This window comes from Sinocyclocheilus anshuiensis, unplaced genomic scaffold (genome assembly GCF_001515605.1).
Source record: "Sinocyclocheilus anshuiensis isolate Anshui unplaced genomic scaffold, SAMN03320099.WGS_v1.1 scaffold653, whole genome shotgun sequence".
Lineage (NCBI taxonomy): Eukaryota > Metazoa > Chordata > Actinopteri > Cypriniformes > Cyprinidae > Sinocyclocheilus > Sinocyclocheilus anshuiensis.
The window spans coordinates 1,060,340-1,076,022 of NW_015540902.1; the positions used below are offsets into that span (position 1 = coordinate 1,060,340).

General features: G+C 38.3%; 1 protein-coding gene across 1 annotated transcript in view; it reads left to right on the forward strand.

The window, feature by feature from the left end:
• LOC107689097 (neurexophilin-1-like) overlaps positions 1-2,804 on the forward strand; it is a 21,278-nt gene extending 18,474 nt beyond the window's left edge. Inside the window, exon 2 of the mRNA XM_016487003.1 lies at positions 2,166-2,804. Within this exon, the coding sequence (XP_016342489.1) occupies positions 2,166-2,627 (462 nt within the window). The 3' untranslated portion in view covers positions 2,628-2,804. The remainder of the gene's footprint in view (positions 1-2,165) is intronic.
• The last annotated feature ends 12,879 nt before the right edge of the window (positions 2,805-15,683 follow it).

Here is a 15,683-nt window from a genome sequence, read left to right on the forward strand (position 1 = left end):
GGGTTTTGAAGGCCCTTTTTTTTTTTTTTTTTTTTTTTTTTTCTCGATGGAATTGGGCTACTTTTAAACTGTTACCATCGGTTGATTTTCCCAGTTTGAAATGTTGCATAAATTACATTTGACTGAAATGTTGCATAAATTACATTTGACTGAAATGCTTGTATTGGAATATTTTGCATTCTGTGATAAAACTGTGTTAGATGTTAAGTTTTGTGAAGGATGGCCACTGGTAGGAAGCTTTTTAGCTGTGTTTATGATCAATATGCATAACAGTGACTGTAAATGTAAAATATGTATTTTAGGTATGGAAATGACATATTTTGAGTTTTGATATTTGGGATATGGTCATTGCACTACTTTGGGCATTACTTTAACCACCAACCAACCACACCCCAGCACCCAGCATTACAAGCACCTAGCCATGCAGTCTGCATTTACAGACATTTGTGGAAAAAAAAGTAAATTCATGACATTTCATCCCTGTTAGATATTCCATGGTCAACTGTAAGTGGTATTATTGGAAAGTTTAAGCGTTTAGGAACAGCAGCAGCTACGAAGCTGAAGACCACATACAGTCACAGAGTGGTCACTGAGTGCTGAGGCGCATGATGTGTTAAAGTCGCCAACGTTCTGTTGATTCTATAGCTGAAGAGTTCCAAACTTCCACTGGCATTAATATCAGCACAAAAACTGTCCCGTGGGAGCTGCATGGAATCAGTTTCCATGGCTAAGCAGCTGCCTGAAAGCCTCACATCACCCAGTACAATGCCAAGCATCGGATAGATTGGCATAAAGCATGCTGACACTGGACGCTGGAGCAGTGGAAACCTGCTCTGTGGAGTGGCGAATCATGCTTCTCTGTTTAGCAGTATAATGGTTGAGTCTGGGTTTGGCGAATACCTGGAGAATGTTAGTAGCCTGACTGCATTGTGCCAATTGTAAAGTCTGGTGGAAGAGGGAATGTGATAATGGTATGGGTCTGTTTTTCTTGGGTTGGGCTAGACACCTTACTTCCAGTTAAGGGAAATTTTCAGCATACCAAGACATTTTGGACAATGCTATTCTTCCAACTTTGTGGGAACAATTTGGGAAAGGCCCTTTTTTATTCCAGCATGACTAGCCTAGTGCATAAATCAAGGTCCATAAAGACATGATTGGATGAATTTGGTGCGGAAGAACATGACTAGCTCAAATCTCACCTTTGAGATGAAGTGGAGCAGAGATTGTGAGCCATGGATTCTCGTCCAACATCAGTGCCTGACCTCACAAATGCTGTACTGGACGAATAGGTAAAATTGCTAAAAATTGCCACAGAAACACTCCAAAATCTTGTAGAAAGCCTTCCCAGAAGATTGGAAGCTGTTATAGCTGGAAAGGGGGGGTACAACTGAATATTAATGTCTTAGAATGCAATGTGTATTTAGAATGCGATGTCATTAAACCCCGTTTTATAAAAACCAGCATATGCTGGTTATGTACAGTATGAAGCATGGCAGCTGGTTTAAGCTGGTCACATGTGCTGGTCCTAAGCTGGTTGAGCAACTAGCTCCTGCTGAGGAATAGCTCATAATCAGCTTAGGACCAGCTTAAACCAGCTCATGAGCAACTAAGGACCAGCTTAAACCAGCTCAAACCAGCTGCCATGCTTCAAGAGAAGCCCCTGTTGGTGTAATGGTTAGGTGTCCCAGTACTTTTGTCAATATAGTGCATCTTACCCCTTGTTATACATCATATTTTACTGAGAAAAGATTGCATTTGTGATCAAATTTTTAAAAGCTATGGCCAGTTTGGCAGTCCACTAATAGCATAAGCGCATCCAACAGTAAGAAAGCACATGACAAACAATACAGCCATTTGGCGACTCCCAGCAATAAATTCACAGTGAATGCCCCATTACACAGTCTATAACAGCCTTCTCATTCTGATTACTGTCTCTAGGCCTATTTACTGTTAAAACTATTAAAACTATTTATGTTTTGGTCCCTGAGCATGAACTGTGACTGTTTTTCTTCCCAGTGGCTTCTGCTTTAATCAATGAGTTTTAGATTTCACATTTCTGTTATAGTTCCCTTTCAGTCGGTCACTCTCGACGGCACGTCGGATGACCGACGAAATTGGGATCTCGCTTAGAGAGACCAATCTACTTCGAGTGTAAACTAAACAAGCCCGGCTGGGGCGACTTCTACTCCAACATCAAGACGGTGCGCCTCAACCTACTCATCACGGGTAAGATCGTGGACCACGGGAATGGCACTTTCAGCGTCTACTTCCGTCACAATTCCACCGGCCAGGGGAACATCTCCGTCAGCCTGGTACCTCCTGTGAAGGCTGTGGAGTTTGACTTGGAGCGCCAGAGCGTGGTATACCCTAAAGACTCGAAGATCTTCAACTGTCGTGTAGACTACGAGAAGGTGGACCGCAGCAAACGCACCTCACTCTGCAACTATGACCCCTCCAAGACCTGCTTCCAGGAGCAGACACAAAGCCACGTGTCCTGGATCTGCTCCAAACCATTTAAGGTCATTTGTATCTACATTTCCTTCTACAGCACAGACTACCGACTGGTGCAGAAGGTCTGCCCAGACTATAATTACCACAACGAGATGCCCTACCTACCCTCAGGCTAGAGCTTCGTGGAGCAATGGACTGCGGCATGGAGGGCTGGTTGGGGGGGGGGGAGTTGGTATACAAAGGAACAGTTCTATTACGGATGTGAAGATGAACGCGCAATGCTGATTTGGGAGGGTTTTTTAAAGGACACAGAAGTCCTTGTCTAAAGACTCTTCAGAAACTTATCATTGAGCTGATATTGAACACCCCCTCATGACCTGAACATCAAAGGTGGTTCTCTAAAAGGTGAATGTACAGTATTCGATGTGCTGCAGTTGATGTCTTAAAGAACCTCTTAAGCAACCTGGCAAATGTGACCTGCAAAAACGTAAATATGCAAAACCAAATGGTCAGGCCCAGGTGCTCAGGGTGGGAGTGTCCACTACATCAGTCTGAGTCCCTGATTGGCTACGCTCATCAGTGCCCAGTGTTCTTCTAATTAACACATGGGAACAAGAAAATATAATGGTCACCGCAGGCTGTTATTCAGTGGTGGAAGAGGTTGCTGATTTGGTGTACACTCTTAAAAAGAGTGCTTTTTTTAAGCATCTGTGGTTCCATGGCATCAGTGGTTCTTTAATATACAAGGAACATTTCCATTGCACAAATGGCTCTTTAGAGTGGAAAAAGGTTCTTTAAATTATTAAAGAAAAAAAAAAAACCTTTAAGAACAAATCACTGAAAGGTTCTTTGGGGAACCAAAAACTGTGGATCTATGGCATTGCTACAAACCCCCTTTTGAACCTTTACTTTTAAGAGTGTAGCTTGTTTTTCCAAAAACAAACACAGCTAACACAAACTAACACACAAAATTAACACAGCATGCCTCACTGACACTTTTTTCACCTCTGTATATTAAACACAAAAACAGTAAAGGATGACACAAAAAGAAGACTAAAAAGAAAGCCAGTACTGTAAGTGCAGAATGCAAAAGTCTAAGAGCAAAATTACCAGATTTCACAAAAAGATAAAAGCCTCCCCTCTCTAATATCAATGAGAAAGAACGAAAGCAGGACAGAAAGCACTTTAATTAAAAATACAGCACCGAAAAAGAGATGTTGAGTCTGCATTGAGCCCGATCTCTCTATTATTCTGACTGTTAGGGAAGAGCAGAAAAGATGTTTTGTTTGGTCAGGATTCCTGACTTTGTGCTGTGATAACTGTTCTGCTGAATGCATGATTGCTTCGTCCTTTTTTTGAACATTCCCTTACAGTAAGCCGGTTTATCATTGAGAAAAAAAAGAGAAATATTTTTATGTTAATTTTGCATAATTTAATCATACTACACTGGGAGAGCTTGCATTACATTCTGAGATTTACCTGGCCAAGGACTTCTCTGGATGTAAAATTACCACATTAGATGAACGAAATTCAAGCTGACCTTCCATGAAGACACTGTTTATTGTGAAAGAAAATCAGTTATATAAAATTCAAGTGGATTTAAATAAAACATGGGCAGACCTTTTATGTTACCGGACAAATCAAGACAGAGTGAAAACAGGCCAGCTGAACTTAAGTCATCAGGGGAGAAATGACTGAAGAGGAAAGACAGAGAGGAAGGATGGAAGGTAAAAGACAGCAGTGGGAGTTATGACGTCTGCAGTGATGAGCAGGTGTACATGACAGAATGAAGAGGAGAATGAGTGAGGATAGGCGGGGGGTTGGGGGGTGATGCACAACATGAGAAATTGAACAGGAGATGGACCGGGAACAAACACATGAGAAAGGGACAGAATGAATATAGGGGAGGGGAAGAGGAGAGAATCACAGAAAAAGATTGAAAAACAAACTCAGGATGCTAAATAGAGTAACATAAAAGCACAATATGGAACATCAAAGTGTCGTCTCACTGAGAGAGTTGGAGGGAAGAAGCTTTTTATGAGCCTACGAAAAAAAGAAAAAAAAAACTCTTTGCCTGAAGTTAAATTCAGTACGGTGAATACACCCCTGTGGGTTTCGACACATTTTAGAGAGTAACAAAGACGGAAATATCCTGCTGGATAGATCAGTTTATCCATGTTCTTAAAAGGCATACTATTCATCTCCCTCTAATCTGAAATGTATTGTTTTACTTACAGGCAAAGCTGCAAAACACTTTGACAACAGCCTGTGTTCCACTGTCATTGTGTGTAGGGTCCTTACTCGAATTAAAAGTGCTTAGGGTCCAAAATAATATCACCAGCAATTCATTTGGAAACTTGTAGCATCATATATAGGCTGGCTGTTTTGACATCACAGATAAAGTTACAATGGTGAAAAGTTATTATCGCCATTCAGCTTAGTAGATGGTTTGATTTTACATCACATCTATCATTCATACAATCCGACTTAAACCATGTTGTGATTCCTTCTCAGTGTTCATTTTGTACCCTGTAATTGCTAAAGAAGGTAGAAGAAGAGTCACCTGTGACTGCTCCAACAGGTCTGTGTCTGATCTGTGTAAATGAGCGTTTGATCCAGACTGTGTTGCTTTGATCTGTCTCTGCTGCTTCCTAAACCATGTCGAAATGTTTGGCCAGTCTGGTCATATCAAATTTGCCTCAGTCTAATTCTCAGAACAGACACGTGAAAATAAAACACTTCTGTCAGTGCAGCATGTCTGGTCTGCCCTGCTGGTGAACTGAGCGCCGGGGTTCACAGCTCTCTGCTCTCTTCTCCCTCAGGCGCTGGTCTGGACTGAGCTTCCTAATCTCCTGCAGCTTAACTACACTACCGCCTGCGCGCACACACACACACACACACACACACACAGCCTGTCACATAATGGCGTAATTGCTCAACTTGCAGGAATCTTTCGTCCTTTTATTATTGGTTCTATTTTGTTCATTCTCTTTCAGTGGTTCAACTTCATTTTGTTGATGTCACTTATTTTTGTTCATTCTTTCAGTCTATCATTTGTTCATTCTCTTTTTTATTTTTTTGTTTCTTTTTCCATTCAGTCCTTTGTTTGTTTCCTTTCATTTGTTCAACTTCATTTCAATTGTTAGTTCATTCTTTCAGTCATTCTTTTCTTTTTGTTTGCTTTTTGACATTCATTCTTTCTCCTTCTCTCTTTTATTTGTTCATTCACTTTCTTTTCATTTCTTTATCTTTTGTTTGTATTCTTTGTTCAGTTACTTTCATTTGTTTTTCGTTCAATCTTCCTTCATTTTTCTCATTCCTTCTGTCACTTTCTTCTTTTCATTCTCCTTTTCTTCTCTCTTTCTTACTGTAATTCTCTCTCTCTTTATCTGAAATCTAGAGAATCTTTTTTGCTCATTCTTTATATTTCATTTGTTCACTTCCTTTAACATGCTTCCTTTTTCATTCATTCTTCCTTATATCCTTTTTGCACTTTCTTCTAACACAATCATTTTCATTCTTGTTTCCCTTTTGTTCAGTCTGTTTTGTTTGTTCAGTTCCTTTAATGTGTTTGCTTTTTTCATTCATTTTTGCCTTTCTTTCAATATTTATTTCTAACTTGCATCCCTTTTGCACTTTCTTCTGAGATAATCTTTCTTTTTCATTCTTTTTTTCCTTTTTCGTTCATTCTGTTTTGTTCACTTCCTTTAATGTTTGCTTCCTTCTTCATTCATTCTGCCTTTTCTCCATTCTTTCTTTTTTTCTGTCCATCTTTTTTTCACTTTCTTCTTCCATTCACTCTTTCTTCCTTCCTTCCCACTCACTTTCTCTCGCTCTCTTTCTGTCTGATCCTCAAGAAATATCTTCAGCAAACCCCTAGTGGTTCCCTTCGCTCTTCTCATGGTCACAGGATGTTTTGGAGCCCTTCTTTATACCGCTCTCACACTTAGCTAACAACAGAACATTAAGTGTTCCCCTGGTGATTTCGTACAAGAGTTTGCTGACTATAGTGTGTCTATATTAAACCACTGAACATGAGCACACGTGGGCTGCACTAAAACGTACAGTTTAGAAATCAATCCTAATTTGCTTCTAATTGCTTTCAGGTAATAGTAGCACTCTGAATGCTACTTACCCACAAAAAGCTGGCTGCAAATCTGTTTATACCCATACACAACGCAGTCCCCTACTGGAATAGATACCATTATATCCTGGGGAAATGTCTCCAAAACAACTCCGAATCTCCCTCTGACTGCAGAAGAGGGATAAGGAGACTACACTGTCACGCACTGCTGTGCGTTGCCAAGGCAAGGATAAAAGTTGAAGTGGAGGAACTCTTCAGTTGTCATAGCAACAGGCTCCTTGGCTGGCCTGTTGGACTTGGACGGAGCATCGGACACCTGGTCATTCCGGAGAACCAGAACTGAGCTAGCAGCCTCTGTAAGCAACAAATTGTACAATGAAATGTGGTACAACATGTACTGAACAGACATATACTGCACATAAATATATAAATAAATTAATATTTATAAATATATATATATGAATACATATATATGAATACAGATATATACAATAATCCAACTCCTGGGAACTGGATGAAGCTGTATTACATGTCAGACATACAGTGGACTCTTCTCTGGTTCATTTGAGGTTTACCGTTTATTTCTCTATTTTTACATTGTTTATTTTACGTGTGTGTCATATTGATATAGTGTATGGATGACAATGGTGGCATTTATTGTGGTTTTCTGACATCTGACAAAAAAAAATCTGAATCAATAAAAGGAAAGCACTGAGTTTGGCTCCTGAGCTCAGAGGGCTAAAGTGACTGTCGTTTCAGGTCTCGTCTTGTTTTGACTGCTGATTGACAGAGGGGATGACATGAGCACAACATGAAAGCCTATGTTATCGCTCTATTTGCATACTTGTATTCAGTGCCCATGGCAAGAAGCGGGGAAAACAGGAGGTAATGGTCCACAGGGATACGGAGAAAGAGATGACAGAATTACTGAGACAGTGGAACTATACAATAAATTGCACTTAAACAGTGTCACCGTGAACTCAAAACGTCTACAAAGTTTCTCTTACTTTCCTTTCTTTCTTGGACATAATTGGCATTAAATCTGTCCAGCATCGCAATTAAACCTGACATTTCAATGATTTCATAGCATGCAAATGAGCTTAAATGATGTTGTCGTAAAGCAGATCGATTACAACGTCGTATCTGACAGCAACTTCAGCTCCCCCTTCTGTTCTTTTTGTCTTTATATATATTATTTCACGTCCCTAACCGCCCTCCGCTCTCTCCTTTTTTTCTCTCTTTCCTCTCATCTCCCAATCCGGCCTATTGCACAGCCTGCCTGAGGATAACCTTGGAGAGAGTGATGAAACCGCTCTAATTTGGGCTGTGTGCTCCCGCTCAACCCAACATTAATAACATAATTCAAAACAAACCAGCGGTGGCGCCCCACAGCACATCACACAGCAAGCGAGAACAGAACAGAGAGAAAAGCATAAATAACGACTGACAAAAGGAGTCAAAGATAAGAGGAGGTAAACAAGTTTAAGAGGGCAGGAGTACAACAAATACAGGAAGTGAATAAAAAAAAGTACATAGTTGAAATATTTCTGAAAAATCTTCACAGTTAATAAATGACAGAGAATCAGACTACTGCTTTGGGTTATTGTGTTTTCATAAACCAGGATTATGCCAAGGCCTGTGATCACCTAAAAGTTAGCCTGTATGTCATTAAATGAATCTGCATGCAATCTGATGATAAGAGAGCAACTCTGATCAGCCTTCAGAAACTGAATTTGACGCAATACAATTTTTTTTTGGGTCACTTCTCATTCTGTATACAGGCATCATTCATAAACATCCATTGAAGAAACGTGATCAATAAGCCGTTATTAAAATGCAACCATTCATCAACCATTAATTGTCATAAAGGATTCCTAATGCAGAAGCTTTGTATTATTATTCATTTCTGTAATTTTTTTTTCTTTTCTTGTGATTTCAATATAGGATTTATTTTTTATTTTTTTCAGAGCTTAGCAAACTTTTTTAGTGGATTTGGTCTCAAGTTGTTACTCCTTACGATCTAGTTTTCTCTTGTTCTGGAGGTCACAAAAATCAATTTTTAAGTGCAATATAAAAGCTGCTTCATGTCTGTCAGTGATAAACCACTTCAAATTCAGTGTCCGACACTTGAGAAGGTGGCTACAACTTTATCATCGTGGACACTATAGTGACCCTGAACAAGTGGTCAGTTTTACTGCCAGTCAACTCAAGAGACTAAATGGTTTGCAACCGACCAGAAAAACTGGGAGAAAATCAAGAAAATCCTGATCACAAGAAACAACCTTTGTTATATTGCTATCACAAGAATTTTTTTTTTTATAATAATAATAATAATGCATGGCATCTGAGGGCTTCTGTAAACTGTATATGCATATATTGATTAAATACGTTTTTTTGCAAGCAACATATAAATTAAAAATATTTCATTATGCAATTAATATTCTTTAGCAAAGATGATATGTTTTATAATAATAATAATAATAATCTGCTGTGCCACTGGAGAAATGTACCAGGCCTTTAAGAAGCTGATTATGATTTTGAAGTTCATCTAGAAACATTTACAACTTTGACATTTAAATAAATAATAACACAAGCCATAAAACCTGTCTATGCAGCATGACGCAAAACACCAACACTTCTTTTGGGAGTTTTAATAAACGCGCTGTGAGGTGTGAAATCAGGAATAACACTACATCCTCTGGAGTGCACCGAGAGGAAGACTACAACAACAACAATTACAGGCAGGCCTTATTTATGATACAAGACATGTGTGAGAAGCACTTTCAGACGATCATAACAAAGATGCTCAGTAAACTAAAACATTAGTACTGATTGTAATGCAACAAATGTGATGAGAATAGCATACAGAGGGTGATAATGGTTGGTATGTCCACTACGTACACTCTAAAAAATGCTGGGTTAAATATAACCCAGCGCTGGGTTATATTTAACCCAGCATTTTTTAGAGTGTACCATCTATCTCCCGGGTTAAAAGTTAAGCCCTATTGACCGCATATGTGGAAAAATGCTGTTAACAACAACAAAAAATTGACTTGTTCCTTGTAAAAATAATAACCTGACTTGTTCCAAACATAAATAAAATAAGCTAAATAAAGTCACGTTCACACCTAGGATGATAACTATAGTTATAAAATCATTCTGATTTTAAAAGAACAACAGAGTCCACATCACAGCTATAATGATAACAGTAGGCAACGATATTATTGGAATCACTTTCAAAAAAAATTTTTCTTCAGCTGATGAACGATAAAAACATTGATAGCCAATCAGAATTCATCCTGCTGTAAAGAGCTTGAGCATTTAAAGTGACAGATGACAAAACTTAAGCGAACAGAATAAACAGAATGTTATCATGCATTGTTGTGGACATTAATAGCTATTGTTATAGCTATAGCTACTGTCCCTGGTGTGAATGGTTAAATTACAATTAAAGCAAGCCACTTGGAAGAATACAGACCAGTAAACATTAAAATGCACAGTTTGAAAAGTATAATCACAAGATTAATATCTCATAATGTAGGCAGGAGACAGAATTGCTTACTGACCTTGAATGTGTGGAACCCCATCCAGTCGTCACTTAGCATTTGATAATGCATAACCACATTTTTCATTCCACCGCAAAAAGTGTAAAGTGCTGCCAACTCAAAAAGTTTGACTTAAACAATTAAATAATCATTTCAAACAATAAACAGGTTTTAATGAATAATTCACTGAAGCATGTACAAATATACAAGCTTCACATTTCTGCTTTAGAATCACTGGCCCAGATCATTCTCATTGTAAGAGTCTTTCGGTTCAGATCTGTCTACACTCTGGGACATGTGTTAAAATTATTTCTTGTGGTAATAGACATTATGAAACAAATGCTGTCGATAAAGATGAACTTACATTCAACCTGGAATAATTCTTTAAAGAGGTGGTTGATTATGATTTCAATTTTTCAACTTTAGTCAGTGTGTAATGTTGCTGTTAGAGCATAAACGATATCTGCAAAGTTACGACACTCAAAGTTCAATGCAAAGTAAGATAATTGTTTTTACCACTGTTTAAGGACTACAAAAAAGGCTGGTAGGGACTACAATGCGCTTCCTTCTGGGTTTGTGACATCACTAACCCTGATGTTAAACCCTGCCCCCGGGAACATGCAACTACCTATAATGGTAAGGGGGCGTGACGTTTCCGGACAACTTGCAATGAGTGGTTTGCGAATCACAACACCCTGGGCCAGCTAACCAATCTGAGCCAGACTGCGTTATTTCCAAAAACTCAACAGACCATTTTTAGGAGAACGGAAACAGAGGTGTAGAATAAAGTGTGAAAATATGTGTTTTTTAAAAACAAAACATGAGCACATGCTACACTGCATCCCATAAACACAATTAAGCCTTCGAAAATAGCCGATCAACCACCCCTTTTACAGGGATAGTTCACCAAAAACTGAAAATTCTATCATAATTTACTCATTCTCAAGTTGTCTGAAACCTATGAGTTTCTTTCCTCCTGAGCACAAAAAAAAAGAGATATTTTGAAGAATGTTAACCAAACAGTTGACGGTAGCCATTGACTTCCATAGTATTTTCTTACATACTACGGAAATCAATGGCTACCGTAAGCTGTTTGGAAGATGTTCAAAATACCTTCTTTTGTGTTCAGGAGAAAAAAGAAACTCATACAGGTTTGGGGCAACTTAATATAAGACCATGCCAGAAGCTAGTAAGTGCTAATATTTGTAAGTATTCAGATGAAAACGACAGACTAGTCTAGTCTGTTTTGAATTGTGACCCGATGGAATAGACTGACAAATCTGGCATTAACAGCAGGCCTTGAGAAAGCAGAATCCAACACTGGTGGGCTGAGTGCTATTTTTCCTTTGCCATGAGCTGTTGGCCTGTTTTTCATAACGAATCATCAATATTGACGTGCTCTCTCTCGTTTATGATCCAACCTGAAGGATCCACAAAAAGGTTCCCGAATACTCGAAGTAAAAAGGCATCAAACGAAAAGCAGTCCAATGCAGAAAAAAAGAAAGACGGAGAGAGTGCGCATGAGAGAGGATGAGTAGGAAGACGAAGACCTCCATGCCGATGAAAACCAATTAGGAGAGTGGTTACCTGGAAACCAAAAGAGTCCAGAGGCTAGTCATTAGCATAGCTCTGCTCATCAAATTCAAATATATGTGAATATTTTTTTCTGTCTTGTTCTTTCGGTAATAATATTTCGCCTCAGAATTGTGAACAGACAACTAAACCTTGAGCAAAAACATTTCGGGAAGGGTTTCCATCTATAGGCATTTTAATAGCTTCTCCAGATCGCCGTGACGCCAGGAAAGTATCGAGGCAGGGATAGGTGACTGTGACGTCAACAACAGAGATTAGCACAGCCTGGGTTTACAAAGATAAAGTCACTAGCACACAATCCAACTGCTACTCAAAGCCCTTCCTCAACACTCAATATTTACTCAAACACACACCAGAAGAAGAGAGAGAAAGCACAGGCTGTTTTAGTTGGCCAGAAAGAGGAATGGAAGGAGAGGAAGACCAAAGACATGATGAAAAAATATGACAGGCCGAAAGAGAGAGAGAGAGAGAGAGAGAGAGAGAGGTCTGGTGTGAAAAAACAAAATGAAAGAGCATCTGCAAGGCTGTCAGGAATAAAAGAAGAGAAACAGCCCCAGGGGCCAGAATAAGATGACATGAATAAACTAATCATTGTAATTTAATTAGAATAATCTCCCACAGACCTTGCAAAATCAAATTAATGGCTGGATTATACGGTACGAGTACAATATTCCATTGATCTGAAAACTCAAACTCTCAATGGATGTAATAGGATGAATCAAATTGTAATGATGAAGATTTTAATCATGCCGTCAAAAGGTCTGAAACCACTTTAAACCTAAAAAAGGTGCGAGTCTTTTAACAGATAGTTCGGAGCAGCACATATTAGTTTCTTCCAACAGCCTTGTTAATGGATAATTTATCATTTTAAATTATTTTAGAAAATTTTGAGGAAATGTTGTGTGAAATAATAATCTCATTAGATGTATTTATTAGCATTATATTGGCCAAAGGACCTAGATTAGTAGATATCGCACTGGTCCAAAAAAAAAAGGCTTACTCTTGGTAGAAACGTACAGTAGATTGAGATTATATAGCTCATTTGAGAGATGCTTGACTGACTTCTCAAAGGTTTCATTCTTTTTTTCTTACAGCAAATGTGTATTTGTCTCCACAGTGTTACACTACCTTTCACCATGAATCAATGACTTGGTCTTTTTTAATGATCTGGCTTGACATCTCCTCCAAAGACTACAGAGGAAGCCAACCAAACACATAACAAAGCCTTGAGCAATTTCTGCATCCAACTCGGAAACTTTCAAATAACTAAGGGCTTATTTTGGTCTTAGTCCAGATGCTGAAAAGACAATACATGTGAAATCATTCTATTATTAAAAAAATTATGAATAAGTAAGTAAACAAAAACAGCAATGAGGGGCTACACACAGATTACAGTGATTTTACAACATGGAGGGTGTTTCTTGGGCATGATTCACACTGGGGTGCCTAAAACCCCTAAAATGGTAAAATCATTGTAAATCCCAGCAGTAATGATCAAAAGTAGTTACATTTATTATTATTATAACTTTAATAATAATAATAATAATGAATATTTTTTTCAACCAAATTATACTTCACTAGCATAACTATAGGATCTTTACTGCTGCCAAAAGACTTTAGAAATGAATTTTGAATTTGCAGGATGTGAATGATCCATTTTTAAGTGTCTCTCCTGACACTGTATTACCTATTTTAAAGCAATCCACCTTTATAGTCACCTGGAAGCTTTACATTGCGTCAGACAGAACCTATGATAGCGCTGTGATCTCACACCCCACACCTACATGCCTCCAGACATACAAAGCTAAAACAGACACCGCGAGTCGATCATGGTGACAGCAGTAGAGATCTCTTTCTCTCTCTCTCAGTGGGGCAGCTGTAAAGGACATCTCCACTTCAGAGTGAGGTGCCGTGAATCAGAGGAAGTGATTTAAATTCACTGACGGGACTTTAAATACCAGCCAGGGATCATAGCTGTGCCCTTTGGCAAAGAATCATTGTAATTTAATTAGAATAATCTCCCACAGACCTTGCAAAATTAAATTAATGGCTGGATTATACAGTGCGAGTACAATATTCCATTGCTCTGAAAACTCAACCTCTCAATGGATGTAATAGGATGAATCAAATTGTAATGATGAAGATTTTAATCATGCCGTCAAAAGGTCTGAAACCACTTTAAACCTAAAAAAGGTGCGAGTCTTTTAACAGATAGTTCGGAGCAGCACATATTAGTTTCTTCCAACAGCCTTGTTAATGGATAATTTATCATTTTAAATTATTTTAGAAAATTTTGAGGAAATGTTGTGTGAAATAATAATCTCATTAGATGTATTTATTAGCATTATATTGGCCAAAGGACCTAGATTAGTAGATATCGCACTGGTCCAAAAAAAAAGGCTTACTCTTGGTAGAAACGTACAGTAGATTGAGATTATATAGCTCATTTGAGAGATGCTTGACTGACTTCTCAAAGGTTTCATTCTTTTTTTCTTACAGCAAATGTGTATTTGTCTCCACAGTGTTACACTACCTTTCACCATGAATCAATGACTTGGTCTTTTTTAATGATCTGGCTTGACATCTCCTCCAAAGACTACAGAGGAAGCCAACCAAACACATAACAAAGCCTTGAGCAATTTCTGCATCCAACTCGGAAACTTTCAAATAACTAAGGGCTTATTTTGGTCTTAGTCCAGATGCTGAAAAGACAATACATGTGAAATCATTCTATTATTAAAAAAATTATGAATAAGTAAGTAAACAAAAACAGCAATGAGGGGCTACACACAGATTACAGTGATTTTACAACATGGAGGGTGTTTCTTGGGCATGATTCACACTGGGGTGCCTAAAACCCCTAAAATGGTAAAATCATTGTAAATCCCAGCAGTAATGATCAAAAGTAGTTACATTTATTATTATTATAACTTTAATAATAATAATAATAATGAATATTTTTTTCAACCAAATTATACTTCACTAGCATAACTATAGGATCTTTACTGCTGCCAAAAGACTTTAGAAATGAATTTTGAATTTGCAGGATGTGAATGATCCATTTTTAAGTGTCTCTCCTGACACTGTATTACCTATTTTAAAGCAATCCACCTTTATAGTCACCTGGAAGCTTTACATTGCGTCAGACAGAACCTATGATAGCGCTGTGATCTCACACCCCACACCTACATGCCTCCAGACATACAAAGCTAAAACAGACACCGCGAGTCGATCATGGTGACAGCAGTAGAGATCTCTTTCTCTCTCTCTCAGTGGGGCAGCTGTAAAGGACATCTCCACTTCAGAGTGAGGTGCCGTGAATCAGAGGAAGTGATTTAAATTCACTGACGGGACTTTAAATACCAGCCAGGGATCATAGCTGTGCCCTTTGGCAAAGTAATTATTCACTCGACTAAAAGAAGCCTAGGTTTGTGTGTGAGTGAGTGAGTGAGTGGAAAGAGACATACTATGAATTTTGTATCTGACTGAAGGGATTTCCATTGAGTATGTGCTCGTTTATGGGTGTGCTTGTTTATAGGCAAAGGTGAGTGTGTATATAGTGCTCCATAACGAATGAATGTTTGTAAATAAGTGAATCACTCTGTAGTGTGTGCAGCCCCTGCAGTATACAGTATGTTGTACTACACGCTTCATTAGACTGAAAAATGGGAAGAAATTCATTACCTATCAAAAGTTTGGGGTCGGTAAGATTTGTTAATGTTTTAAAAGAAACCTCTGATGCTCACCAAGGCTGTATTTATTTGCTTAAAAATATAGTGAAATTATAAAAAATGTAATTAAATTAAAAGAGAATGATAAGAATAAACAATTGATGGAACTACAGGAATGTAGAAAATAATATACCCGCTCATACATGTACTCGTGCGGCATTGCAATGCACTTAGTCAGAAGAGGGAGCACTAATTCTTAAAGGGGCCACATCTCTATTTCACTCGTTACCTTGGTTCAGCTATAGTGAAGAGTTTATTATAAAAGTCATGTTTAGTGAT